Raw genomic sequence first — 26,420 nt, forward strand, 5'->3', positions numbered from 1 at the left:
TCAGCCATCTCATCTACCATGCTAAAACTATTTTAAATCACATGGAACAAAAACAATGATGAGTGGTAGAGCTGCAATGGCATATGCTGACTTTGCCAATAACTTCAGATAAAAGGCAATTGTGACAGGTCTACTCACTCAACCCATATTTGGGAGAGGGAAAGTTTAGTCCCAGACACCTACAAGAAAGATACACAATCTTCACCAGCATAGTTTAACAGTGCATAATAAATTTTCAAAGAGTAGCTGAATTTTTTTTTTTTTTGCTTCTTGAATTCAAATAATGGCATACAGAGATAACACTGAGTTTGTTTGTAGTTTTCAGGATATCACCATTTACAACAGTGTAATATACTTAATCTATATTTTTTCTTTTCAAGCAGAAGATGCTATTTTAAACACCAAGTTATAAACACTAAATTTCGTTCTTCAGTATCTGTACTACTCTGAAATATAATGTTTCTCTCACTGTTTATAGGACTTAGAATGAAAACAACTATGTACCTCAAGATTCACATGTGAATTACAACTCTAAGTTATCTGCAATGTAATTTAATTTATCACAGGATATTCTAGATGTCCTCTACTTTTCATCTACTCCATCTTCCTTTGGAAGAAATATACTCATCTGAAGTTGAAATGAAAAACTGCTTTTCTGCAAAATCTTTTCAATTCATAATAAAATCATATTAGCTTAAATAGCAAAGCCAAAGCAGCCTTTTGTATACAAGCCACACAGTAGCTCCAGTACCTTCTGCCAACATTAGGAGGCAATGTAATTCACCAGCTATACCCAGGAATTCAGGACATAGAAACACTTATCCATCATTCTGTGACCTGTCTACCAATTAATGAAGTCATCCGTATTACATCTCAGTCTTGCCTCAAAGAATGCTTGCTCAGAACTACGTAAGCACAATCCAGATTGAACAAGGAAAGTTTACAATTAGTTAGGAGTGTTTTCTTATATCTAAGAGTAGCGTAATTCAAATAGGATCATTCCTTCTAAAGGTAGCTCAGGTGTAATTTAGTGGTACAGATGGACTAGATATTTCTCAGTTCACTAATGAAGGAAACAGTAAGCTTATTATGCTGTTATGAAAGTAGGATTTATACATTATTGTGTTTCCTTGCATACATAAAAAAAAGGAAAATTCAATTTCTCTCCAGGATCTTTTTCAGTTAAATTCCTATCTTCTTTCTGAAATTCAAGGCTTCCTGCTTAAACATTTTTATCTATGTGAAATACTCCAGAATATTTTCAATTTTTATGAAAACTATTTTCTGCATATTTGCCAGCTTTGATGACATGAGATCTTATATCCAGGGATAATTATATAAAAATAATAAAATATCCAGGGACTGGAAATAAACAAAGATGAATACATTTTTCATTTTTCATTCTCTTCCCTGTTTCTCAGAAGCAACTTTCTTAGGAGATATTTAAACAGTAAGAATATAGCTCAAGAAAAAACAGTACTTACAGCCTACTGTAACTGAAATTCCATAAATATTCTGCTCAATCTGTCCATCTGCTAAAACGTTGCATGTCAGAGGAGTAGCTAGTGAAGAAGTGTCATTAAATGTGACACTAGAAACAGTTCTGTTTATTTCACGATATTGTTCTTTAGGTACCACTTTATTTTTAATTTTCCATATAATTTGACTAGCATATATATTGCCAAAGTCAAGGCAACTCTCGTTCAAAATGCACAATGCTGTGAAATTGGAACCTAGGGCCAACACTGGAGACTCTGGAATGATGTGACCACATGATTGTACAAGTCCACCTGAAACTAGAATAAAAATGGTAAGAAAAAAACATGTAAAACACAACAGTGCACTCTACAGTAACAGCGACTACAACATCATTATAACATTGAAAGTATTACTACATATGCCTAAGCAGGAAACTAGTTACCTGACAGTTATGAAATGGGCTTGAGGGGCAAAACCAGTCTACTTTTAGACTTCAAAAAAAAAAGTTCTGCCAAGCAAGAAAATCTGCAGTCTGCTACAGTGACCCCGCAGAGGAATCAAAGCAAGCTGTTACTGATGTAACTCAGCTTCTCTGTCTCTTTACATTAACCAGTTATGAGCAGAAGCAGAGGTATTAGTTAAGCACTGCATTACCTTACTGTAAGATCAAGAACATAGCCTAGATCTTAATATATCTTGTTTTCTGCCCCAAACCTGCAACAGGTACCTAAACAAAAAGCAGGTATGTGCTTCAGCCATCCAATTAAAGAATTTCTGTAAGTCTCCTATGCTTAAGATGGATGACTTACCTTCAAAGGAACAAATATTCAAAAACAGGTACAAGCAATGGACCGCCCAGTTCCACCCAGAAAACATGTTGGACAGAATTCCTGTTAAGAGATAATGAAAAAAAAAACTTCTTTAAGCTATTACTCTTTGCTTTAGATCATAGTCAGATTCAAATTTCTATGACAATTTCTCAGGTATACCCTTCTTCCTCTCCAACCCTCCAGAATTAGTACCTTCTCTCTTCCTAAGAAAAGAATGGACATTTTTTTTTCCATTCTACTCACTGCTAAAACAAACTCAATGTCTATTTAAGGCAACTGAAGTAGTTCAAAGTCTCTCAACTTACAAACGAAAAGCTATCATATATGAAAAACTTCACTGATAGTTCTGCAGGAGCCCAGCAGTTCTAACAACATAACATGATGACTCAGGTTTTAAAACAAGATCTGTGAATTTGATTATGATAACCATCCTTACCTAGCTTTCAAAGATGCTGATACAAGCATCTTATATTAACATTCAGAATAATAGACCACAAAACCAAGCATCTCACTCACACTTAAATTACTTAAGAATTATGAAGCACAACTTGCTCATTGAGAACTTTTGACTTCCACAAAAAAGCATTACCTAGCACTTTAAAAACTTACAAGAGCTTGTAATTTCTCAGAAGCTGTTTAAGTTTTTATGTTAGCTATTTCTATACTACAGCAGAGTTCTCTTGCTCTCAGTCTTGACAAGTCCACAGAACATTTTAAAGAAAGTGAAGCTGGGCAGCTTTCACCTCAGTTCTTTTAAGGCCACAAAGTCTCTTCTGGTTTTCTTAACTCACAGTTAGAAAGCAGTCCAAACTACTGAAAGCAAACCATATTATGTTTAATCACCTTTACGTGATATGCCTACTTAAGTGTAGCATCCAGTCCACAAGACTACTTCTAAAAACACTGTACTCATAACTAGAAACTAAACCTAGATTCTCTAGTTATGAGAACAATTCTAGAAATTCTAGGTTTAGTTTGGCCTCTGAAGTTTTCACCAATCTGACAAACCTTATTTGAAAACTATTCTGAGCTTAATCTCAATAAAAGGTAACTAAGAAATTTAAAATAATTCCACAGTATCCTCTAGAAAAGAATACCGAAAAGCAGAAATTACCAGAGGGAAAGGAAACTGCAGCATGTAACAGAAAATACTCCTGTTTTTTGACTGCATGCAATTCTACACTTCCAAAAAGATGCAAGGCATGCTTTATGTATGTCATGCTTGAACTAGACTGTGTAAGGCATTATGTGCCAGTGTATCAATATCAACCTAGAATCACATTCCTTACACATCAGCACACATAAAGATTCATTTTTAAATCTGAATGCAAGTAGTATAATGTAGAGAAAATTTATTTTCATGGGAATTAGAAGCCAACAACTAAACAAAAGCTAAACTCAAACCTCTAAAGCAGTGCCTTACCAACACAGACACATTACAGTTTGGACTAAAACAACAGCTATTCAGCAGAGTATTTGCATCCACGCTTCAGAGCTCATTACTCAAAGCTCAACAAAGTTTAATAAATAAAATGTTATGCTAGAAATACAGCTGATTAGAAGATTTAGTAATTTGGCATTTACAACTGTCACTAGATATTCATTTATAAATAACATTACTGTTCTGCAGTAATCAGGCTCTGCATGGAGTTCAAAATCAAAAAGCTTTTCTTTACAAATAATATATTCTAGCTGGGTATGAAAACCATTACACGATTTCTAGTGCAACAAATCTTTAGATGAACTAAATGCAAGCATACGGTGAGAATAAAGCAATTGACTTCTGTTCACTACAGGTATGTCTTCTGTTATGTGAAAAATTATTTTTTACCCATCCATTTCTCTCTGCATTTTAAAATCCCAACTGGTTTCATAAATTTAAGTAGATCCAGGATGTGTGCAAGACCAATGGTATTCTGTTGGTTTTGGTCTTAAGTCTGTGAGAGAATACTTGCACTTAGTGATCTCTTTCAGTGTCTTAACTTACTCTAATGTTTATCAGAAGTGCCACTTGCTACCTGAAGCTTGTTGTACTTTAAGTACAAACCTTAAGATTTGTTATTTTAATCAAGATCGTTCAAATCAGATAGCTTTAAAACAACATGATGAAGAAGGATTTGAAGCTCCCGAAAATCCCAAGGCAAGATATGAGATAGAAAGAAGGAAGACGCACCACTTTCCTGCTAGTTGCCAAAAACTGCTAACAATAGCAGATGTAACTTCTATGTTGGAAAAAAGGTAAAGCGTGAAGCAAATGAAAAAAGGCAGAAAAAATTTAAGAATGCTCAATATAACATTTCTCTGACAGAAAAAAAAAATTGTTATCATTATTGTTGATATATTAAAAAGAGCTGTAATGTCAGCTAAGTATTGCATCATTGCAAAGTTGTTAGTTTTCCTTTTGGTAAAAATTTGTTTCAGGTAAGACAAAAAATCCACGAGGCTGTCAAAAACTGTTGATGCTAAAATCATTAACATAAATACGGCCCAAGCTAATCAGAAAAAAGATCTGAGTCACCTGAAAGAACACAAAGCCAACATAAAAAACAAAAACCAAATCAGAAATTAACAGTAATATAGAATTATAACATCTCTTCTGAGGTGTAATTTTTTGGTATGAAAACAAAATAAGACAAAGCCATCATTTTAAATAAATACCATTACTAAGCTTCAACTCTTTTTCTTTCTTAGTTGTCCTGTGCATAATCTGATTTACAGATGAGAAACCTGAGGTCCAATTCCCTACTACTTTGCAGTTCGGAGAGCTCAGTATCCATTTTAAGGGACGGAAAAACAAACAAGTCTCCTGAAAGGCAAGAGAACTCAGACTCATGCAGCATCATCTGAAAAGAAACATTTAATTGAAAATCCCACTTGCCTACGCTACAAGGAAGGAAGCAGATGTAGACTGTATCTTCAAAAATGACACAGAGCTCAGCATACATCAGAACAGTCTAAAACCACCTGCCATTTTTTCTTGGGTAATCAATCTGGTTACAAGACTTAAGCTTCAGACACCTGAATCCACAAATAGGCTACTGTAATGCCCTCTAACGCATGCTATTTTTAAAACAAAACATAATTTCTCTTTTATAAGATTGATTCTTAAGGGAAATTTAATTACAGAGGAAAGAATCCAAGTTATACTAAACACTTCCATCCATCTTGCCTATAAGAAAGTTGGAGAAAAAAATTAACTGCGGGGCTAATACCTTGTAAAACAAACAGCCACACTTTGCAGTACACAAGTGATTTCTAAGGAAACATTTGTTTTCTAATCCAAGCATATGAAGGTTTGCTGGTACAGAAAACTTGCATATAAGCTGTGACAAAACTTGGCAAGATGGTGTCATTTTATGAGAAATACTACTAAATAACTATCATTCCCTGCTAACAGCTTGTTATGTCAGACTAAGTAGCATGTCAGTATGAACGAAATCTCAGACTCAGCAATTAGCACAGCCAAAAATGTTGTTTCACAAACTGGTTCTTTTTGTTCGGAATCGAATGTGAAAGTTCAATCTGACGCTGAACTAACACTGGCAAAGACAGACAGCTCAGAAGCTTCTTCTTTAGAAGAAAAAAAAAAAGCTAGGTCAGCAATTTATCTAGACTACGTACTGGTTCCAGACCACTAAAACAGTTTTTCCTAGCCAAGCTTAGATAGGTGCAAAGCTAAGTAAAGAAGAAAGGGAAGCAGAGAAAGAAATGGATATTGGAAAATACTACATAGCAAAAACAAAAAAACAATACGATCAGTTTAAAACCACTAGTGGTGATGGTCCCTAACTCACATAGCTATTTTTAAGAGGGAAAAAACCTTTTAAAATGTGCAGATTGCTTCAGTAAATAAAGATATGTGAAATGAATATGCCATGAAATCACTGAATTTAATTTCCAAATAATACAGGACCTCTATTATTTTTCACATTCTGCTACCATTTTGATACAAAAATACTAAGCAGCACTGGCACCTGAGTCTTTAAACCAACAGCTCAAGTATTGCTCTACAGAAACCTAGGAACTCGCCTCGACAAGCACGACATGCATGGAGTAGCAACAGCACTCAGTTATCACAGTTTTAAAATACTTTTTGAAGAAACATCAGGCATTCATGCAAAAGGGATGGCTCTACTTATTCTAAGCAAGATGGAAAAACTTGTTATTTTAATCTTATTTCATAAGTCAGGGAAAAATCCTTAAATGAATAACATGACAACTACCATTCAAGTGACATACAAATGACAATTTTGGTTTAAGAAACTACAGCAAAGTGACATCATCTTCCCAGAGAAGTCCACTTGCGAATCAGGCAGCACAGGTAACACCAGGACACCACAGGAAGGTGAAAAGTCCAGCAGGGCTACACACCAGGTCAATCACTGAAGCTCAAAGGCTGCTGGCAAACAGATTTTTGTTTCTGAGGAACTTCCAGAAATAAGAGCCAAGCTTACACTTTTAAGCAGAAACTTGTCACCCAGAATCCACGTGTCTCTGGTAAACAGAGCAAGGAAGCTGTATACAGAAGTTATACTGCAAATCAGAGCTACTGCTTGAGGTTTCATAACAAGCTAAGGAGTACTTAAAACCAATCCAAAAGCTGCACCTATCCTTAAGTACTTTTGATTACTCAAGCTGTAACTGCTTTCTAATTAACAGTATTTCATCTGCAAGCTTCCTTCCTTCCTCCAACCTTACATCCTTCTTGGCTACACTTATGAGACTCAAACACATTTTCAAAGAGAATAACTTGAAAATCTTAAACAATTAAAATGGGAAATTTAGATTAAATATTAGGAGGAAATTCTTTACTCAGAGGGTGGTGAGGTGCTAGAGCAGGTTGCCTGAAGAAGCTATGGATGACCCATCCCTAGAGGCATTGAAGGCCAGGTCTAGTGGGTGGCAACCCTGCCCATAGGAGGAGGCTGGAACAGAGTGAGCATTAAGGTCCCTTCCAACTGAAGCCATTCCGTGATTCTATAATCTTATACACATATACACTGAAAGTTCATACTGAAGGTATCTATAACTCCATAGTAGAGTAACCTCTATTGGAATTGCTTCGTTTTGAAGGGATCTCCAAGTGCATCTGGTCCAACCCCCTCTGCTCAAGCTGGACCACCCAGAGCAGTGTGCCCAGGCTCAAGTGCATAGAGCTTTTGGAGATCCCTGAAGAGAAGACTCCACAACCTCCCCAAACAACCTATGCCAGCGCACCAACAGCTCCACCATAGCACAGAAGAGGTGCCTGGTGCTCCAGTTAATGCCCACTGCCTCTTGTCTTGCACTGGGCACCTCTGAAAAGAGCCTGGCTCCATCCATGTAGATACTATGTAAAAATTCATGAAGGGAGGATACACTGATAAGATCCCTCAACCCCATTCTTCTCCAGGCAGAACAATCCCAGCTCTCTCTCAGACTAATCTCATGTGATGCTCTAGGCCCTTCATCACCTTTACTGCCCTCCACGCAAGCCTCCCAGCGCTTTCACTTGACTTCCTCTTTATTGGAATATACTGCTCTTGAGGTTAGAGAAGATGATCCTTAAGTATTACCTAGCTCTCTCGGGTTCTTCTTTCCCCCAGGACCTTACCCAAGGGAATTCTTATTCTTCCAAGCAGATCTTTGAAGAGGCTGAAGTCTACTCTCTTACAGGTTGGGAGATTACTTTTCACACTGCGCCCTGACCCAAGGATCCTGAACACTACTGTCTTGTGGTCTCTACAGCCAAGGCAGCCTCTGACCTTTGCATTTCCATGAAGCTTCTAATTGCTGGTGAGTACGAGGTCCACAAGAGCTCTTCTTGTAGAGAAGAAAGTTATCGGCATACTCTAGGAACCTCCTGGATTGCTTATGCCCTGTTGTGTTGCCTCCTCCTCACTTTCCTATTGCAATACACCAACAAATAAAATTTTTTAAATTCAGAAATTACTTGATTTCAGCAGACAATACCTTTTATGAATCATTATTCCTCTGAAATTAACAACATTTAGGAAGAGAAGTACAATTAAATTTATGTTGTATGAAGGAAGACAATAAACATTCTTAATTCAAAGTATCTGAGCTCCTCAGTTTGTAGGCCTCTATTTTTTTCCCCCTTCTGAGTGACAGCACAGAACACCAGTGACAAAACTGTAACTCTACAGGATTCCATCAAGTTTCTCTCTCAAAGACACCTAACAAGGAACAAACAGCAACCAGCTGGCAGCCACCTAGTCAGCCTGAAACAAGGGTGAAAACTATGAGACTGGAATTTATTTTGCTCTCCCCTGCCAGTCTGTTTGGCAAACTGTTCTCCTTTGTGCCTGAATTTCATCATCTGTAAGATGGAAATACTGACAACAGTTTTTTGAGGAGTGTCAGAGACCCACTGCAGGGACAAGTGGAGTTCAGGAGCACGCTGAATGTGCACAAAAGACCCAGGCTGCACACTGCACTCACGTGTCCTTAACTCCCTATTCTCTCATCGTTGGACCCAGTGTAAAACAAAACATGTTTCTTTTTCAAGATCACGAATTTTCTACATCCTGGTCTACAAGATACATGACAGACCAGTACGTGCAACAATGCAAAGCACTCTTCAGTAAGCAAGAAGATACATGTTCATGATACGTTCAATCTCATCAGACTTAAAGACGCCTGAAAAACATAGGTAAGAAAGACACAACCATGAGGGGTACAACACCTCCAACAGGACCGCCAACACACACCACCACTGGAGAAAAACACAGATAACCCTCTCGCCACGCCAACAGCTCGGTCAAACGGCACCGACCCAGGACGGAGGGGTACGGACGAGGCACCCCGAGCACACTGGGACCCGTAGCCAGCCCCCGGCCCCACAGCGGGCGAGGCCACGTCGCGCCTCTGCGCTACAGCCCACAGCGACGAGAAGCGGCCTCCCCCTCACTCAGGGCCAGCACCGCCGGCTCCGGCCGGGGGCCCGGGAAAGCTGAAGTCAGGCGGCTGCGCCGCGGGGAGAAAACGATCGGCGCGGGGCGGCGTTCGCTCCCGCCCTCGCAGCCAGCCTTGGCCGCACGCCCACCCGCCCGCCAGGCCTGCCCGCGGCGCACGGCCCGGCCCGCGGAGCTCAGCCCCGACGCGGCGCGAACCGCCACAGGGCCCGGGGCAGAGCGGCCCGCCGACTGCCGCCTCGCCGGGAGGGGCGCGCCGAGCCCCTCAGGAATCTCAGGCACAGGGCAGTGGGGTGAGGGACGAAAAAATGAAAGGGAACCGCCCGAAGCCACGAGCCCGCCGCGCCTCACCTGCCATGCGGCACCGCCTCCCGGCACCCCGCGGCGAGCCCTAAATAACGGCACGGCCACGGCACGGCCGCGCCCCGCCGCCGCCCCGCCGTCCCGCACGCGAGGCCCTACGCCCGACTACGTCCTCCCCCACCCCCACCGCCCGTCCCTCCCCGCGGCTGCCGCCATTGGCTCGCGCGGCGCTGACGCGGCCGGTAGGGGTGGGGACGGAGCTTCCCGTAAGGCGGAGGCCCGTGCCAGGATCTGGGTGCGAGGCGCGGCGAAGTCGGCTCGTGAGGGGAGGCGGGCGGCGGCAGCAGCTGTGCCCCCGCTTCCCCCGCCCGCTGCTTGGCGCCTCGGCGGGTCTCCCGGCTCCCACCTAGGCGGGCGCTGCTGTCTGAGGCGCGCCGATCGCGCCGCTCCGTCCGGAAGCTTTTCCCGGCCGCGCCGCCGCGGGGCTGTGTCCTCTCGGCCGCCTGGGCAGCGAGCCGTCCTTTCCGGCGTTTCGCAAGCTGCTCTGGGAGCGCGGGAGGCCGGAGCGGGGGCTTATCGGCGGCAGCGATGTTAGCCACGCGCTGTTATCAGGAGCAGCCCCCTAGAAGAGGTGTTTGTGGAATGCTGGACTGCTAGGAAATACGGATGGTTTGCGTGCTTACTTTTGTGTGCCATGATTCAGTAAGCCCCCCAAAATGACTTCCGTGCGTGGGACGCAGGTGCTATCAGATGTCCTCTTGATTTCAGATTAAATTTTCTAGTTCAGAAGTAAGAAGAAACAGATGTAAGTGCCACACCCACAAGCTTGCACCTTGCTAAGTGTCTCAAGCTGTTTTTATTAGGGAATGTATTGGATGTCCGTGATGTATGCCAGAGCTGCTTCCTGACACTTGTGTTACGCCTTTACCTGTGTACTTCTGATGCAACCTTTGGCCTTGAGTGGAACATGAGTATATTTTCGTGCTAGTTACCTCATGAGAGCAGTAGACAGATTGGCCAGGCGAGCAGAGCGTCTAGACTAATATCCTGCTTCAGTCACTGGCTTGCATGATCTGTGAATGGGAAAGATAAAGGAACTTTGCCAACCGTAGTGGGAGATAACCTCTTATCTCATACATTTAATTCCAGTCTCTGTGTTTAATTTACACTCTGAAATTGTTTAATAACCTCAGCTGTTGCTCTGTTGCCAACTGAGGATATGTACAAAGGTGGCTTTGAAAGTAATGCCTCCTATTTTATTACATTGGCCAACGGCATCAGAGGTGGATGTTGGTAAGACGGCGGTAGAGGTTGAACTTTCCCACCAATATCCCGTTACATTTTTTTTTGCCATATGACAGATGGCAGCAGAGAGAGGCAGTCTTGACAAAATAGTAGCTGACATGAAATGCATGTGAAGTAAAGGCATGTCATTGAAATCTGCCATGTGGAAAAAAATGGCACCCACTGACATTCATCGATGCTTGCTGAACATTGATGGAGACCAACCAGTGGATGTGAGCACGCTGAGGCAGTGGGTGGTGCATTTCAGTGGCAGTGGGTTGCATTTACTGGTGCAGATTGTTACAAGTGCAGCATGTGGGCTCTTGTTCATCACTGGAAAAAACGCATAGCTAAGGGTGGTGACTATGTTGAAAAACTGTGCTTTGTAGCTGAGAATGTGTGCTATTAAATAGCATTATTATGTTCTTTGTATCTGTTCCCATGGAAATAAATAGGAGGCATTACTTTCAGAGCGGCCTATGCATTTTATACATAGCAGAAAGTGAAGCTGGAAGAATGTTTTAGAGGTCATTTAGTTTTTCCACTGTCCTCAAGACAAAATCAACTATCATCGAATGATTCTGATAGGTATTTGTCTTACCTGCAGTTTAAACTCATTAGTCATGCTCCTGTAGTCAGCTGGCACGCTTTCCAGCAACCTTAAATACTTGTGGTGTTGCTGTTTCTCCCATTGGTAGTCTCTGTACTTAAGAGGCTTTCCTAGCAGGCTTTTGGATGTTCAAACTATTCTTAAAGTATGAGGACAAGTGGCAGTTGGGCGATGTTTCACAGTTTTTCACTAAGAAGAAAAGTAGCAACATTAAAATTTGTCACTTTCTGTTTTCAGATTATGGTTCCAGGTGTATTTATGCATGTGTTGTTGTGAGAATGATGCATAATTAGATTTTCTGTATTACTATTTTTATGGATATTGAAATGAGTATCTTTATGGATATCTCTGCTTCAGTATCTTTAAAAGAAGTCTGTGTTTGGCAACAAAAGTTTAAAACTAGACTCCAGTGAGAGGAACAGCAAAATTTTTTTTTTCTTTCTTGTTTTGGTGTCCTGTCAGATCGTTAGAGTTCTGCTGGTAAACAGATCTTTCCAGGAGTGAACTATCAAGTCTCCCCCGTTCCCTCGGCCAACAGAAAGCCTCTTGTGACATTCTCATCCCGAAATCTGATAGCTTGAAGCAATTCTTGATTTATTTCCAGAACTCCTAGAACAACACACTCCCACACTTCAAATCCATTCCTGTATCAGGCACATAAACATATGTTGTGATTGTTGATGTTGATGAGCAAGAATTTTTGTGTTTCACAGGCTATTTATGGGCTCAGTGTAAAATGATTTTCATACAGCTGAAGTTGTGTGCAAGAATAAAACAATTTGTTTGCAATTGTACTTTCTGTATTGGCACAAATTATGATTAACACAGTAACAATTGTGTTATTCAGTATTGTGTGAGCTCTTTTAAGATTTCCCAAAAATTTCCTACAGATTTGGAAAGCAGTGATAGCATCCTTGCCAATATATATCTTATCTCCTCTTCAGAACCTTCTCCAGTCTCTCAGTGTACTGGAAGACACCTGAAAAACAGAAGGAAATAGTTTTGTGGATGGACTAAGTGCCGTTCCTTTACAGTCTCAGACAGTGGGCACAAGTCAGTCCTCTCTTTTCCATCAGCCCGAGCAGCAGCTGTGTCATGCCTGGTAGTGCAGCTGCTGTCCTCAAGGATGACCTGAAGACAGTCTTAATGGCCTCTGTTGATCAGTTTTTGTCTTGCCAGTCCAATGATTTTTGGTCAGGACTGCTGTTTGTCTTGCCTTATGCTACTCAGAATAACTGATTTGACATCTGTGCTGCAAGTGTGTCGGGTTTTAACCCAAGAGCAGCTCAGCGCCACACAACCGTTTGCTTACCCCCCACCCACTCCACCTCCCAAGGGGACAGGAGAGAGAACTGGGAAAAAAAGTAAGAATTGGGAAAAAAAGTAGAACTTGTACATTGAGATAAAAAATACTAATACCAAAAAGGAAGAGAGAAATAACAGAAATGATAAAAAGATATATACATATATGTCTCTCTACAAAACAAGTGATGCACAATGTAATTCCTCACCACCCGTCAACCAAAGCCCAACCTGTCCTTGAGCAGCAGCAGCTCCCCCCTGGCCAGCTCCCCGCAGTTTTATGGTTTTTGCACGATGCCACATAGTATGGAATATGTCTTTGTCCAGTTTGAGTCAATTGTCTTGGTTCAGTCCAGCTCCCTGTGCCCCCCCAGCTACTCACTGGCCAGGCAGTGTAAGAAGCTGAAATGTCCTCAGCTCTGTGCAGCACTGCTTAGCAACAACTAAAACATTGATCTGTTATCAACATTGTTTTTCTCCTAAAGCCAAAGTAGCAGACATTATGAAGAAAATCAACTTTGTCCCAGCTGGAACCAGGGCAATGTGGAAGTAAATGGAGTTAAAGGTTGTAACGTATATTTTCCTTAAATGTTTACCATCTCTCCCAAATGTGATTTCTAGTGATCTTTTCCTTCTTTCACAAGCAGGACTGAATGTTGTGGGCAATTATGTTACATCACCCAGGGAGTGAAGTTTTGTTATTATTCTTACGAAACTTAGGTTTTTAATCTAACAGGCAGTTTGTTCATGTTGCAGTGATTTCTAGTTTTGTGTCGGCATCTTCTGTAGTAATAAATGCTTCATGTTGTATCTTGTTGGCGAAGATGAAACTTAGTACTGTGATCTTACACACTGGGCCCAAACCATGTAAACAACATGGTACATAGGAACAGTAATTCTTGCAAGAAATCCTCTAGCCTAGAATACGGAGAAAACTGTCTGGACTATGTCCTTTTAAAATATATAGACTGTACTTTCTGAGACACACAAATCATTGGACTGTTTTTAGAACATCATTAGACACATGTGCCAGTGCAAACACCTCTCTGGTTTAGAGATAAGGATATGGTCTCGGACCATGTCAAAAGCCTTGCACAAGTCCAGGTAGATGACATCAGCTGTCCTTCCTTTGTTCATTGATGTCATCAGTCTATAATAGAAGGCTACCAGATTGATCAGGCACGATCTGCCCTTGGTGAAGCCATACTGGCTGTCTTGGATTACCTCCTCATCTCACATATGCCTTAACGTCTCTTTGAGGAGGATCTATTCCATGGAGATGGGCAATACCACATGAAGAACATTCAGGAACTGGCAAAAATTTCTAGGTGCTGCTTGATCATGAGAATAGAGACATTTTTAGAGATGCTGTAGAGACTGCCTAGTAACAAACTTGTACCTTTTATAATGGATCATTTCAGCCATTTTGTGGCAGGTTGTGACAAGGTCTGCAGTCACTGCAAAATCCACTGAATCCCACAGCAGATGTGTTACAAACAGGAAAAGATCTTTCTGAAATCTACAGTTACCTTGATATAAGGACATCAAGCATCCCATCAGGGGTGTGAAAAGACTCCTCAGTCCAGGTTACCTGTGGTTTTGTTGGAGATGTGCCACTGCCAGAACTGGGATTTTGGGAAAGATTTCCAGTCATGGAGACATTGAACAATGAGACAATGGTGATGTTCCGACCCATGACAAGTCAGAGACATTTTCTGTGAGATAGTTGAATCACTATGGAACTACTCATCTGGGGGGTTCAGTGACACATCCAAACCTCTTACTGAAGTGATGTTGTTATTTCAGCTTCTGTCACTGTCCTGAACTTGAACTTGCAAATACGTGGTGTTATTTCAGCTTCTGTCACTGTCCTGAACTTGAACTTGCAAATACGTGGTGTTATTTCAGCTTCTGTCACTGTCCTGAACTTGAACTTGCAAGTACAGGGTTGTCAGGGTCCTTATGCTTAAGATGTGTCTCTGCATTCTGACATTATTTGGCAGTAAGTAATGTCTCTTTTTTTCCTCCAAGAGTGAAGAGGACCAGTTGTTTGGCCTAGGTGGCCAGTAAAGTAGCACTCTTGTGCTGAAGGCATTGTTTTTTTGGTCATGAAGTCATGGTAAAGTCCCCTGAAGAAGAAAGGAAGAGCCAAGCTGGGAGGAAGCAGCAAGGCAAAGTGGGTGATGTAACTACTAGAAATGATTTAGTGAGGATCACAGCGTTTCCCAGCTTCATAACTTACATACTTGAGCTACTGAGTGGCAGCGAAAAACAGACTTGGTAATTCATTACTTGCTTTTAAGAGAGATTAGAGGATGCTGTTTGCTCCGTAGAATAATTAGATGTTTGTAGTCCTTATGATGACGGGGTAAAATTTCACTGAGCCAAGCAGCCACAGTTGAAACCAATGAAATACAAACAACCTAGGCAAAAGCAAGTCCCCATGATACTTGGTGACACTTGTTGCACCAAGCACCAGATATTGTGTGTGGCAACTGGGTTTGCCAGGATGAATGAGCTGGTCCCATTCTTTAACATCCTTATAGCTAGTAGGTTTCTAAAAATGAGTCTCAGGACAAGGTCTTACAAAATTTAATTAGGATGTGTAGATCTGTAAACAGGCCCCAGCAGTTCAGGAAAAGTCTTGTGATCACTGGAAGAAGTTGGAAATGATAGTAGCTGATATCTATACATGTGATAAACTTGTCAAGGGAGCTTGGGGCTGTTGAAGTGAACTTGATGCAATATTTTTGTTGTGATTAATCCTTGATTCTTGAGAATAGGAATAGGAATGGCAACATCATGACCTTTTCCATCATTTCCAATGAGCAAGGAAACAGTTCTAGTCAGACTAATAGTGCCTGGTAATGGTTATTCACACCTTCCTTGTGTTTTATTCCTATAACAGTTTTCCAGTTAGTGCAGAACAAAATCACATGAAGTGCCTATTCAGATTTTATGGCAATTGGATTGCAAGGCACAGAATTTCAAATGGAGCTCTTGCTCATGGCCCTCCACAGTGGAGCAGGGACAGCTGCTAACTAACTGAGCTCTGGATTTTGGTTTCTCTATTGCACAGTGGAGCTTGCCATGCTGAGACTAAAACTAGTCTGTGTGAGGGCTGGTCCTAGGTAGTGGAATGACAAAGAATAAAGAGATAGCACTGACCTCTTCATCCTTTTTCCAAATGCAAGACATACTTCTTAATTTGTATAGGGAAAGCAGGATCATAAAACAACACAACATTAAAAAAAAAACTACCACATTTAAAACAGAACAAGGTACCAGATAGTGCTAGATTCCTACCAGATATGTTCACATGCACACAGAAGATGTTATAACAGTTTTGTGCTTCAAGCTGCTCTGTTTCATAACTGTTAGTCATGCTGTTTAACATTCTGTCCTGCTGGAAAGTGCTTAGCAAGACGATTGAGCTTTAAGAACCTGAATGCAGTAGAAAATAGTTCAACTAGACTTTGACAACCATAAATCTGCTTCCTGTGAATTTACACATCAGGGTAACACCCAGCTTCTGAAGACCTATTCTTTTGTGGCATGCTGGGCATGTATTAAGCTATTGTTATGGTTGAAAAGTTGGCTTTCTGATATTACAGGGTATATGGAGATTACAGAGTGAAATCTGCCATGTGCAAACTACGGACAAATTCTATTTTTCTTTGCTATACATACTGTAGACAGAAATTGATATAGTGAGATAACACTTGATTTCCAGGAAAACAGCTATCTGCAATGATACACAGTTAATTGCTTTAAAGTGAAACATATTTAAAAAGGGATCTTGACAGCTTTGTGCTTGAAGTTTTCTACTTGAGCTATTTTAAAACACAAAGGGCTAGAACCTGTCACTACAAGAAAATGATGTAGGTGCCATGGGGAAATACAGTCTCATCCATAAACCAAAGCTAAGTTCTGTATAAGAGAACCCCTCATTCATTGATTGATTTTATTCAGAGCAGATAAGTCTGTGTGTAGAAAAATATATTCAGCTGCGAGCATTTTACAGAGAGAAATGTCACCACAAAAAAAGTGCATCCTCACTAGGAATCTGGTATGATTAATAAATGGAGAGAATAGAGACTAGGAACAACTGAGGAAATTGTAACAAAATTTAGCACACTAGGTGCATGTGAATGTATAAATAAAAAATACAAGAAGGAGTACAGAAATTTGTACATGAAATTGCAGTGCAGAAAGATTGTGTAAGATGAAATAAACAACAGAATGATGTATAGAATGAGTATAAAGGAGAATAAGCTTTCAGTAATGATTTCCCATTGTTAAGACATACTAGACTGTGGTATAGCTTGCATCAGCTTTGGTCTTAAATAATTTATTATCTAGAGTGAATTATATATTTAGATACCTAGGAAACTTATGCATTCTCTGGAAAACAGGAGAAACACTGATGATTTCTATTAACCAATTCATGCCACAACTGTATATCTGGTACAAAGTCAAGCGGTAAACGTTTTTGCCCCACATGATTCACTGCCTTTGAGGATCTACTTTGCATTTCACATTTCCAGTCTCCCTGATCTATGCTCTCCTTCCTCTACTGTACCATTATTGCTTAGCATTTATTAAGTTTTTTTTTTCTTTTCAGTTATCCTCTGGTGCTTACTTTTTCTCTTTCTCCATTGCCAATCTTACTTTCATATTTTCTTTGCTCTCGTTAGTTTAAATACAGCTATTACAATCACAACTTGTGCAGAATCAGTCCTTCAGAATAACTCCTTTTAAAGCGTCATTATAGCAAGAAAGTTAATATTTGTATATCATATTTATACTATCACTCAGATATACAGTGAAGCATGATTTTTCCCTTAATTCTGATGAAAATCTAAAGTTGCAGAGAATTCCTTTAGGTCTCATCTCATCACCTGCAGCATCAAACGCTTTGCAGTCAGAACTTAGCAATTAAAAATTGTGGTGATTATGAATAAGGCACAAGAAAGCTGATATCCCGGTCTGGACAAGGAGTTCATTGTCTTGCTGCTGTATAAACATGTGGCAAGATACAGACTTTCTAGCAGAATCAAGGGTACTAAAAGATTAAAGAAAATGACAGACAAATGTTCATAGTTAGAAATGTAACATGCAAACCAAATTGTCATGCTAATAGTAGACTAACATTCCTTTACAGTAAAGATGGTAAAGACAATATAACTGTCTACTCCTTTCTTTCTCACTCTTCTGTCATTTCTGACGTTTCTGTCATTTCTGTCTTTTTTTTTTTTTTGCCTTTCCTTTCTTCTCATTCTGCATATAAATGCTGGCTGAAATTTGCTTTGTGTAAGTTGTAGGAGACTGTGTGAATCTTCTTGAAGATAAGTACCTATTCTAGATTAGGTTCAGTATCAATATGTCTTTGAGACACATAGGCTGCTCCTGTTCATCTTCAAGTGCCTATTCTGAAAAGATCTTACCCTCTAGACTCTTCACCATCTTTGTAGCCCTCATTTGCTGCTTTCTAATAGTTTTAATGCCGGTTCTGAACAGATCCTGTATGAGACAGTGTGATAGTATTTGCTCCAAAGTTATACATCATGACAAACATCAGGAAGAACTTCTTAACTGTGAGGGTGACAGAGCACCGGAACAGGCTGCCCAGAGAAGTTGTGAAGTCTCCTTCTCTGGAGATATTCAAGACCCACCTGCATGCTTTCCTGTGCAACCTACTGAAGAAACCTGCTTTAGCAGGGGGGTTGGACTAGATGATGCCCAGAGGTTCCTTCCAACCCCTGCAACTCTGTGACTCTGTAATATTACTTGAATTTTATTATATGATTCATAATCAATATGAATAAGAGTAATTAATCCACCAATTATAGTTTATCCAACAGGTGTTAATGTTTTCACAATCACAGTATTTACATATGCAGTCCTTAGCAGTTTGAATAAATGTATTTTAGAAATGCTTATAAATACTTATGTCTTGTGAACACCTCCTAGGCCTTTGAAAGGCCCATAAATATGTAAATTATGGTGTAAATTTGCTTTAATTTGCTTTGCAGTTTATTTGTAGCTTTAAGTTTCTTAGAACCTTCAGTGTTCTTGGGAATAACCTCAGGTTGCTATTTCTGCTCTTCTGTAGTATACTGCAGCGTATTAGGTATCAGGCTCTCCTTTTACTGCCTTGTCTTCCTTTTTTTTTTTTTTTTTTCCTTTTATTGCTTGCTCCACTACATTTTCTCCTTCCCTTGACTTTTCTTTCTGGTTTTACCTGGTTCATGTCTTGGTGTCAGGAGGAAAATTTGGTAAAGTGGACTGACATCACAGCATGTGGTCTAGAGCAGGAAAGTGGAGGCACATGTGTTTGCAAGCTGCTGTCTTTGCATTACTCTCAGGGTGCAAATCTGACAACTGTAGCACTTAAAACAAGGTATGTGTGGCAAAGAGGGGAGCTCAGCCCCTACTACCTCCACTGGTAGGACTTGGAGGCAGCCAGAAACAAGTACCTCACGTACAGACAAGCCATTGATGATATAGTGATGGGATCTTATAGCTTGCAAGGCTGCAATTCCTGGCAACAGCTGAGTTCTTTCAAGCAAGTTCAGCCACTGATGTAGAAAAGAAAAATGCATACAATCTGACATATAATCCTTGTCAAGTTGCTGACCCTTGTATCTAGGGGATGAGGGGAAACTATTCTCAATGTTAACACAGTTCTCTTTCCTGTAAGCAGTAATTCTTTGTTCACAGCCTCAAAAAAAAAAAAAAAAAAAAAAAAAAAAAGGAATGAAGACAGGAGGGGTTTAGTTGTTTAGTTTCATTTCTCTGCATTAGAAGTCCCTTTTACAGATGATTGAATTCAGCAATGCCTGGGATAAATGTAACAATTGTTTAATAATGTAAGCCTTAAATTATATTCAGCTGATTATGTAGGGGGATTTTGCAGGCAGGAAGAAGTTAATTATCCAAAGCTGGATCCACATCAAAATTAGGCTGATTAACTCATACATTGTAAGCTTGATAGCACTAAAGTGGTAATGGCCATACTTTTTAAATATCATTTGTGAGTATGTGCTGTGCTCTAAGAAGGTACTTTTCCAGTCTGCTCTGGAAGCAAACTTTTTGCCTGCTCATTAATCAGTTATGCTTTTCTTGAGAAAAGGAATGTAACTTGACATATTTAGTAGCCTCAGCATTTTCTCTGAAGAAAAAATGAGTCCTATTGGTAATAATCTTATAACTGTTTTTTTTCCTCAAAACTAGTCGGAGTCAATATGACCACTACATTGTCAGCGTTCTTATTGGTAATAGCATAAAGTCATCTTGACAATATTTTGACGAAACATAGAAATTTTTTTATCATTCTAAAGACTAGCTGATTTGGTTCCTGAACTGCAAAATGGAACTTACAGATAAAATTATAGACCAGGGAAGCTAATAAGCATTTCCTATTGAACCCTGTACAGTGAAGATGTCTGAAGAATTAAATTTTCACCCACTGTTAGAAAAGTAAACATTACATGTATATTAATTCTAATTGCAATTTAAGTTAAATTAATACAAATTTGATGTTGAGTTCTTTAACAATTGGATTAAGCTCTTCAGAATTCTGTTGACCTCTACTAACCCGTCTTGTTCTTAGTGGAAACTAAGTCATCAGTACCATGAGTTTGAAACAATTTACGGGAAAACAAATTGTCAGAATTGTCTTAGAATCATAGAATCACAGAATATCCCAAGTTGGAAAGTACCCACAAAGATCATTGATCCAACTCCTGGCTCTACACAGCACCACCCTAAATACAGACCCCATGTCTGAGGGCATTGCCCAAAATGCTCCTTGAACTCTGGTAGCTCTGGGCCGTGACCACTGCCCTGGGCAGCCTGTTCCAAGGCCTGGCCACCCTCTGGTGAAGAACCTTTTCGTAACACCCAACCTGACTCTCTCCTGAAGGAAATTCTGATTTCACTGAAGTATTTTCCATTGTCTTTTGAAAGTTTTCGTCTTCAGTTTTACAAAAATAGGCTACCCAGCTGAGTGAGATCTAACCAAAATTTTTAAAAATTGTCACAGTAACAGAGACCTTCTACATTTTCAGCCTTTAAGACCTGTTCCTTTTTTACAGTCAGTGTTTTTACAGTTACCATTGATTTTTGAAATATATCTGTGTTTTTGAAATGTAGGCGACACCACTGTTGTCAATTTCTTTAAGACATGAAGCTCCAATATGTCTGTGAAGTGAAATACGAAAAGAAGAAAACAAGGACAGGATGCTTTCTGCTTGATTGACCGACATCCACACAGCTTGAAAATAAAGGAAACTCAGCAAATCCACTTCCTATTTGAGTCAAACCATCGTGCTAAAAATAAAACCAGAGATAACAGCAAGTAAGTTTTCTAAAAAGAGCTAAACAAGAGGGTATTGACAAGTCACTGAGAACACTGTGGCTCTGTCACATCTCTAATTATTAATAATGTGTTATTTTTCCTGGTTAATTTATTTGAATTTTCTTGCCAATGATAATATTTACCTACTCTCGTAAAGTATGTAAAGATCTGAGAGGACAACAGTAGGTACATCTAACATGTTGCCCAACACTGTTATGGGAAGTGCTTCCTAGCTCAGCAACTAACAACACAAGAACGACAATTGATAGTTTTGTCATCTTACTATAATACTGCCCATGGTACACTGGTAGCAGAGGTAAATCCTGTTCTAGTGTCTTCAGGTACAAGTCTTTTCCTGCAAATAGACAATAGTCAATATTTAAGTGGGGTTTGACATGCATTTAAAAGAAGGATTTGACTTTGTGAGTGAGATTGTACAAAATTACTGGCCCCAGAACTTTAAAAATTTGTAAAATTTTCTTTCTTTTTCTGGAGACAACTGTTATTTCACTAAGACTGATGATCAAGCAAAGCCCTTTGTGTTCTCCACTAACCGTGATTAACCATCTGGCAGCTGTCTGTAGATCTAGTTTCCCAAACTATAATTTCCTTCCAGGGCTAAACCTAGCAGGATGACTAGAGGCCTCCATTGGCGTCTGATTTTTTGTTATTTTAAAAAATTACTTCCAGTATTTCTGCCCAGTACTTAGCATCCTTATTTACTTTAGAGTATTTCCAGCAGATGAGGAGGAATGTTCCATTTTCCTCATATTCAGCACATTTCCAAAGAATGTTGATTTCTTTTTTGGGGGGTTATAATGGAACAAGATACCACTGGAATAGTATATTTCATAATCGGTTTCTTTGGTGGTTGGGCTTCTTGATGATCCTAGAGATCTCCTAGATACTATTATTTATCATCTTATCCTGTTTTGTTTCAGCTATGCTGTAAAAGCAGAAGTATAGTCTGGAGTGCTATTTTCTGCTGAAGTACACCAAGTCTTCTCCACTACCTCTTATAGCTCTGCATTCATGAAAACCATGTTAACCATGTCTGACAATTTAGAAAACAAACAACTGTCCCAGCTCATAGGAAGAAGAAAATAGTGCTTAACTTTGGGATAGTAAGAATTGTTGAAAAAAGAAAGCAAAACAGTGTTATCCCTACTTTTCCTCCTGGTTTGGAAGAATGCCAAATTTGTGTGCTATGGGAACTTATAGAAGCTTTAAATTATGAAGACTAACGATATGTTTTAGCTATATACGTGATTGGGATTCCACACACTGATATAATGCATAAGATTTATATTCTAAGTATATTTAATCATTATATCTGGAAGTCTGGGGGGCACTGTTATGAAATGAGTAAAGACAAGATTTTTAAGAGCGTACTATCTTACTGAAGCTACGCTGTGTGGGGCAGTAGGCACTTTGTTTTTAGTTGTGTTAAATATTTGACACTGAAGTGGCTTGCTGTTAAGGGGGCTGGCTGAGAATAGTGTTGTACTTCGCTATTGTCATATAAGATCAAGAAAAAGAAAAACTGCTCCTGTATTTTCTGTGGCTCATTCTCAAGTACTATCTAGGTGACATTATTTTAAGGAATGTTCTCAGCAGCCAAATTACTACATTTCAGAAGCAAATCTGACCTCCCAGTTTTATTTTCTTTTAAATATTTTTTTTTAAAATATTATTTTTTCTTAAAATATTATTTTATTCAACTAATTTATCCAGATCATATATGATATCAGTTCTGAATAGACTGAAGTCACTGTTGTTTAGAAATCCCTCACATGGGTTTCTGAGCCTTTTAATTCTGTGGTAAGAGAGGCAATGGGTAGTGAAGCTATGTGGTAGCTGTATGGATAGAGAACTGTTATGCAGGTATACAGTATAAGCTCAAACAACATTAGTGGAGAAAGTCCAAGGAAGGACCCTGGAAATAAGTCGTGGTTTCAGATCTTTCTGGGTTGCAACACAGGCTGAAGCTGCTTCAAGATTGTGTGCTGGAGGAGAGGGTGTGGAAAGTTGTGCAGTCCTCAGGGAGCTCATGATTTGGCAGGTGAATTCCCCCTTTACAGACATGCTCATAGCCTGTAGCTCCTGGCATCTTGCCTGTTTTTCTGGTTACAAAAAGGAGGGGTGAATTTTTAAGTATAAAAGTACCTCTGTCTAAGCTCACTTTAGATAGTTATTAAGCAGCTGCCACACTTTTTAGCTGGCCTTAAGCCTCAAACCATGTGACAGACAAACCTTTTTTTCTTCTGAAAACAACCAGTATATATATTTTTGTTTTTGCGTTTTTAAAGTTTATTTATTTAATATAAACACTTGCACTACATAGGAGATATTGTTCAGATACAAGTTAGAGTTTCTTAAAGAGGAGGAGAAATATTTAGTGAAAAATCTATTTGCCTTTCTCTTTTCATTTTCTACATTACATCTTTCTAAGCTTGTCCATGCTGATTATAGTATTTCCTCTTTACTTCTTGTAATGCTTTTATCTAATACACACACTCACGTAAACCTTGCTGCAAATATATCTGTCATGTAGAATTAAGGAGTTTCCTCTGTCTCTGACAGCTGCTGGAAAACAGTGTTCCTCAAGAGAGGAATGAAAAAAGGGTAAAGAAAAGGGATTGTGACCTGACCACATATTAATAAAGAATCACAGACTAGCTATAACAATACAAAAACTCCAGCAGTTACTCCACATCCACCTCTTTGGGTACTCTTACATTCATCCTTCAATTCAGTTCATGGAGGCAAATGTTTCAGGTCAGCTGCTGGAGATATACAGACAGAGAAACCTCTCTCTATAGACTACTGCATCTAGTAATTAGAAGAGCAAAGTTCCTTAGGTCTGCATGAAGCTTAAAAGACTGCAGGCATCATCTCATAGATGCCTCAAAGCATCTGAACATTTGCTTAAAGCGTGATGTAAAATATTCAGTCAGTCGTTTGGAAACATTAAATACTTACTAACTGAATCGTAGGCTATAAAAGTTGCAACTTAAATGAGTAGTAATATAAATGAGTTCTGAACATGGAAGATAAGTGGTGCAACTTTGAGGGAAATGACAGTGAAACGACTATAATTGTATCTCATCTTCCTAGTAACACAGAGAAATACTGTATTTTTGTAGACCTGTAGAGATTAGAGAGAAATCCAAGGTCTGACTGATTTAGTGTCGCATCTGGAAATAAACTGAAAAGAGTATAACTATTGTTAGGACAGTTCAGTGGGAAAAAAATAAAAGGATATAGATGATATATAGACATGTTTCAGACTCTCCTTATGCCATTGGAAGAAGTCTTTTGGACTCAGTTGGGAACACAGAAACACCAAGTGAAGAAGAATAGAAGGATCCTTGTGGTTATTACAGCCTAACCCAATGATCTGATAATGAGATCTCTTCTACGAACAACTGACTCTGGTTTGTTTTGCTTTGTTTCTGCAGTAGACATATCTCCTGCAGAAAAAAAACAAAATCAAATCTATTGTATTTCTTTTTACCTCAGGAGGATAGGAAATGTTTTAAAGAAAGGTGTTTTAGAATTCTAAAGTTCTAAGGTAAATATTTAGAAAAATGTCTAAAATGTTTTTTAATACTAAAAAAACATATATATATATATATATCTAATATATCTGGAAGCTCTTGTGACATGAGAAAAGATGGGCTCTGAAAACCTTGGTCCCTTATCTGTGGTATGGTTTTCTGTTGAAACACAGCATCCCAGGATCTCTTCAAATGTTCTTTTAAAATTGACTGAAACCTCTGAAAGTCACTTACTCAGTTTTGACTGGCCCAATGTGCGCCTGCAATGACTTCACAGGAGCAAGATTACAAACAACAGTAGTTTTCAACTGGCCTTACTATGTCTGTGGTACACCAAATGCAATCTTTTGTTTTAGTGATTATGTTTAAACTTCTGGCTTCTAGAGTGATGGGAATTTGATAAGGGGTAAGAGATCTTCTGCAGCAGGATTAAAGAGCGCTCTGCAAAAAATCTGTTGAAAGACTGAATCTGTGTAACTGTGAAGGTGGCTGGTTTGAAGCTATGTTTTATGAGGAAGGTCACTGGTTTCTTAGTTTATGTACATTGCTGTGGTGGAATACAGGCTGTAACCAGAAATTTAAAAATAGCAAATACTTAGGGAAAGCCTAAGAAATTATGCTTCTATGATGGTTACATTTTATCCACTGCTAAAATGTAGTCCCTTTTACAGTGACTGTTAACGAGCTGATCAGCATGACAAGAGTTATATGGATCCATGGTAATAGAGATGGCATGCATAGTACTTAAGTTGAAAATATATGTGATGTATGCAAAACACTGGTAAAGTCCTACATTCAGAATAAAATGAGAATATGACAATACAAACTCACAAAAATAAAGTAGAAAGGACTTTAGTCTTATTTGGAAGACCTTGTTAAATCGCCAAGATGATACAAAGGGTTTCACTCTACATAAGAAGTAAAAGACCCTGAGAGAGTTACAACCAGAGGTAAAAGAAAGAGAATGCAGATCTTTCCCTTGAATGGTTTCATCACAATGTCATTTAAAGCACCATTTATTTCATTTCTGAATGTTGTCTCTGAGATATCACATCAAGAAAATGCAGTGGGAAATAAAGTTAATGATCTTTGTTATTTTGATACCATAGTTTTATGGAGAAATGAGTGATTTTTATAGTATGCTATGATCAAATGTTCCTTCTAATTCATGGATACCAGAAATAGGTGGCTTGGCCTTCTTTTCTCCTTCTCCAGTGTAATAAAGTGCATACTAGACCATCAGGCCCAAATATAATATCTTTTTTTTTTTTATAGCTATGGACCTGAAACAAGGAGGTAAAAGGGAAAAACACTCTCCACTAGTCTGTAATCTTCATTTCCTCCTGAGCCATTTTGATTACCATAATGACCAATACTAAAGGATGTTGGCAAGGGAATAACACAATTTTCAATTACAAATTGCAAATAGGCATTATATTTTAAGTTTCAGAAAGATACCAACAAAATGTATGGCTAAGTCAAGAAACCAAACCAGATACCTTTGATGTGTGATTTTAACTAAATTGTTTCAGTTCAATACTGCTGTTACGTTTTTTACTCTGTGTGTAATCTGCTTATTTCAATTCTAAATTTGGAGTTCGCAGGATCTATTTCTTGTAATGTATTATCACAGCAGGAAGCATGAGATTTAAATCTTCATTGGAATTCCAGGTGCTACTTTGGTATAAGTAAATGAATTACACACAGTTTAAGAAGTAGTCATATCTCACATACAACAGATGGGCTTTAGTTCAATTAGAGTCTAATAGAACATGA

The 26,420-nt window shown here is 39.2% G+C and overlaps 1 protein-coding gene and 1 long non-coding RNA gene across 5 annotated transcripts in view; one reads left to right on the plus strand and one right to left on the minus strand.

Annotated features, from left to right (window-relative positions):
- IL6ST (interleukin 6 signal transducer) overlaps window positions 1-9,954 on the minus strand; it is a 34,512-nt gene extending 24,558 nt beyond the window's left edge. The window contains exons 1-4 of one of the 4 annotated variants that reach the window (XM_021380320.1): window positions 8,995-9,226; window positions 8,054-8,194; window positions 2,289-2,369; window positions 1,485-1,796 (exon numbers count right to left, since the gene is read on the minus strand). In XM_021380320.1, the coding sequence (XP_021235995.1) occupies window positions 1,485-1,796; window positions 2,289-2,355 (379 nt within the window). In that variant the 5' untranslated portion in view covers window positions 2,356-2,369; window positions 8,054-8,194; window positions 8,995-9,226. Of the gene's footprint in view, window positions 1-1,484; window positions 1,797-2,288; window positions 2,370-8,053; window positions 8,212-8,994; window positions 9,227-9,574; window positions 9,729-9,932 lie in introns of those variants that run through there. The other 3 variants (XM_021380322.1, XM_021380318.1, XM_021380319.1) reach the window with 3 other exon arrangements.
- On the plus strand, window positions 11,094-24,588 carry LOC110389607. The gene is made up of 3 exons (XR_002433316.1): window positions 11,094-15,002; window positions 20,880-21,084; window positions 22,026-24,588. It is a non-coding gene; the product is annotated as an uncharacterized LOC110389607 (long non-coding RNA).

This window comes from Numida meleagris, chromosome Z, assembly GCF_002078875.1.
Source record: "Numida meleagris isolate 19003 breed g44 Domestic line chromosome Z, NumMel1.0, whole genome shotgun sequence".
NCBI classification, from domain to species: domain Eukaryota; kingdom Metazoa; phylum Chordata; class Aves; order Galliformes; family Numididae; genus Numida; species Numida meleagris.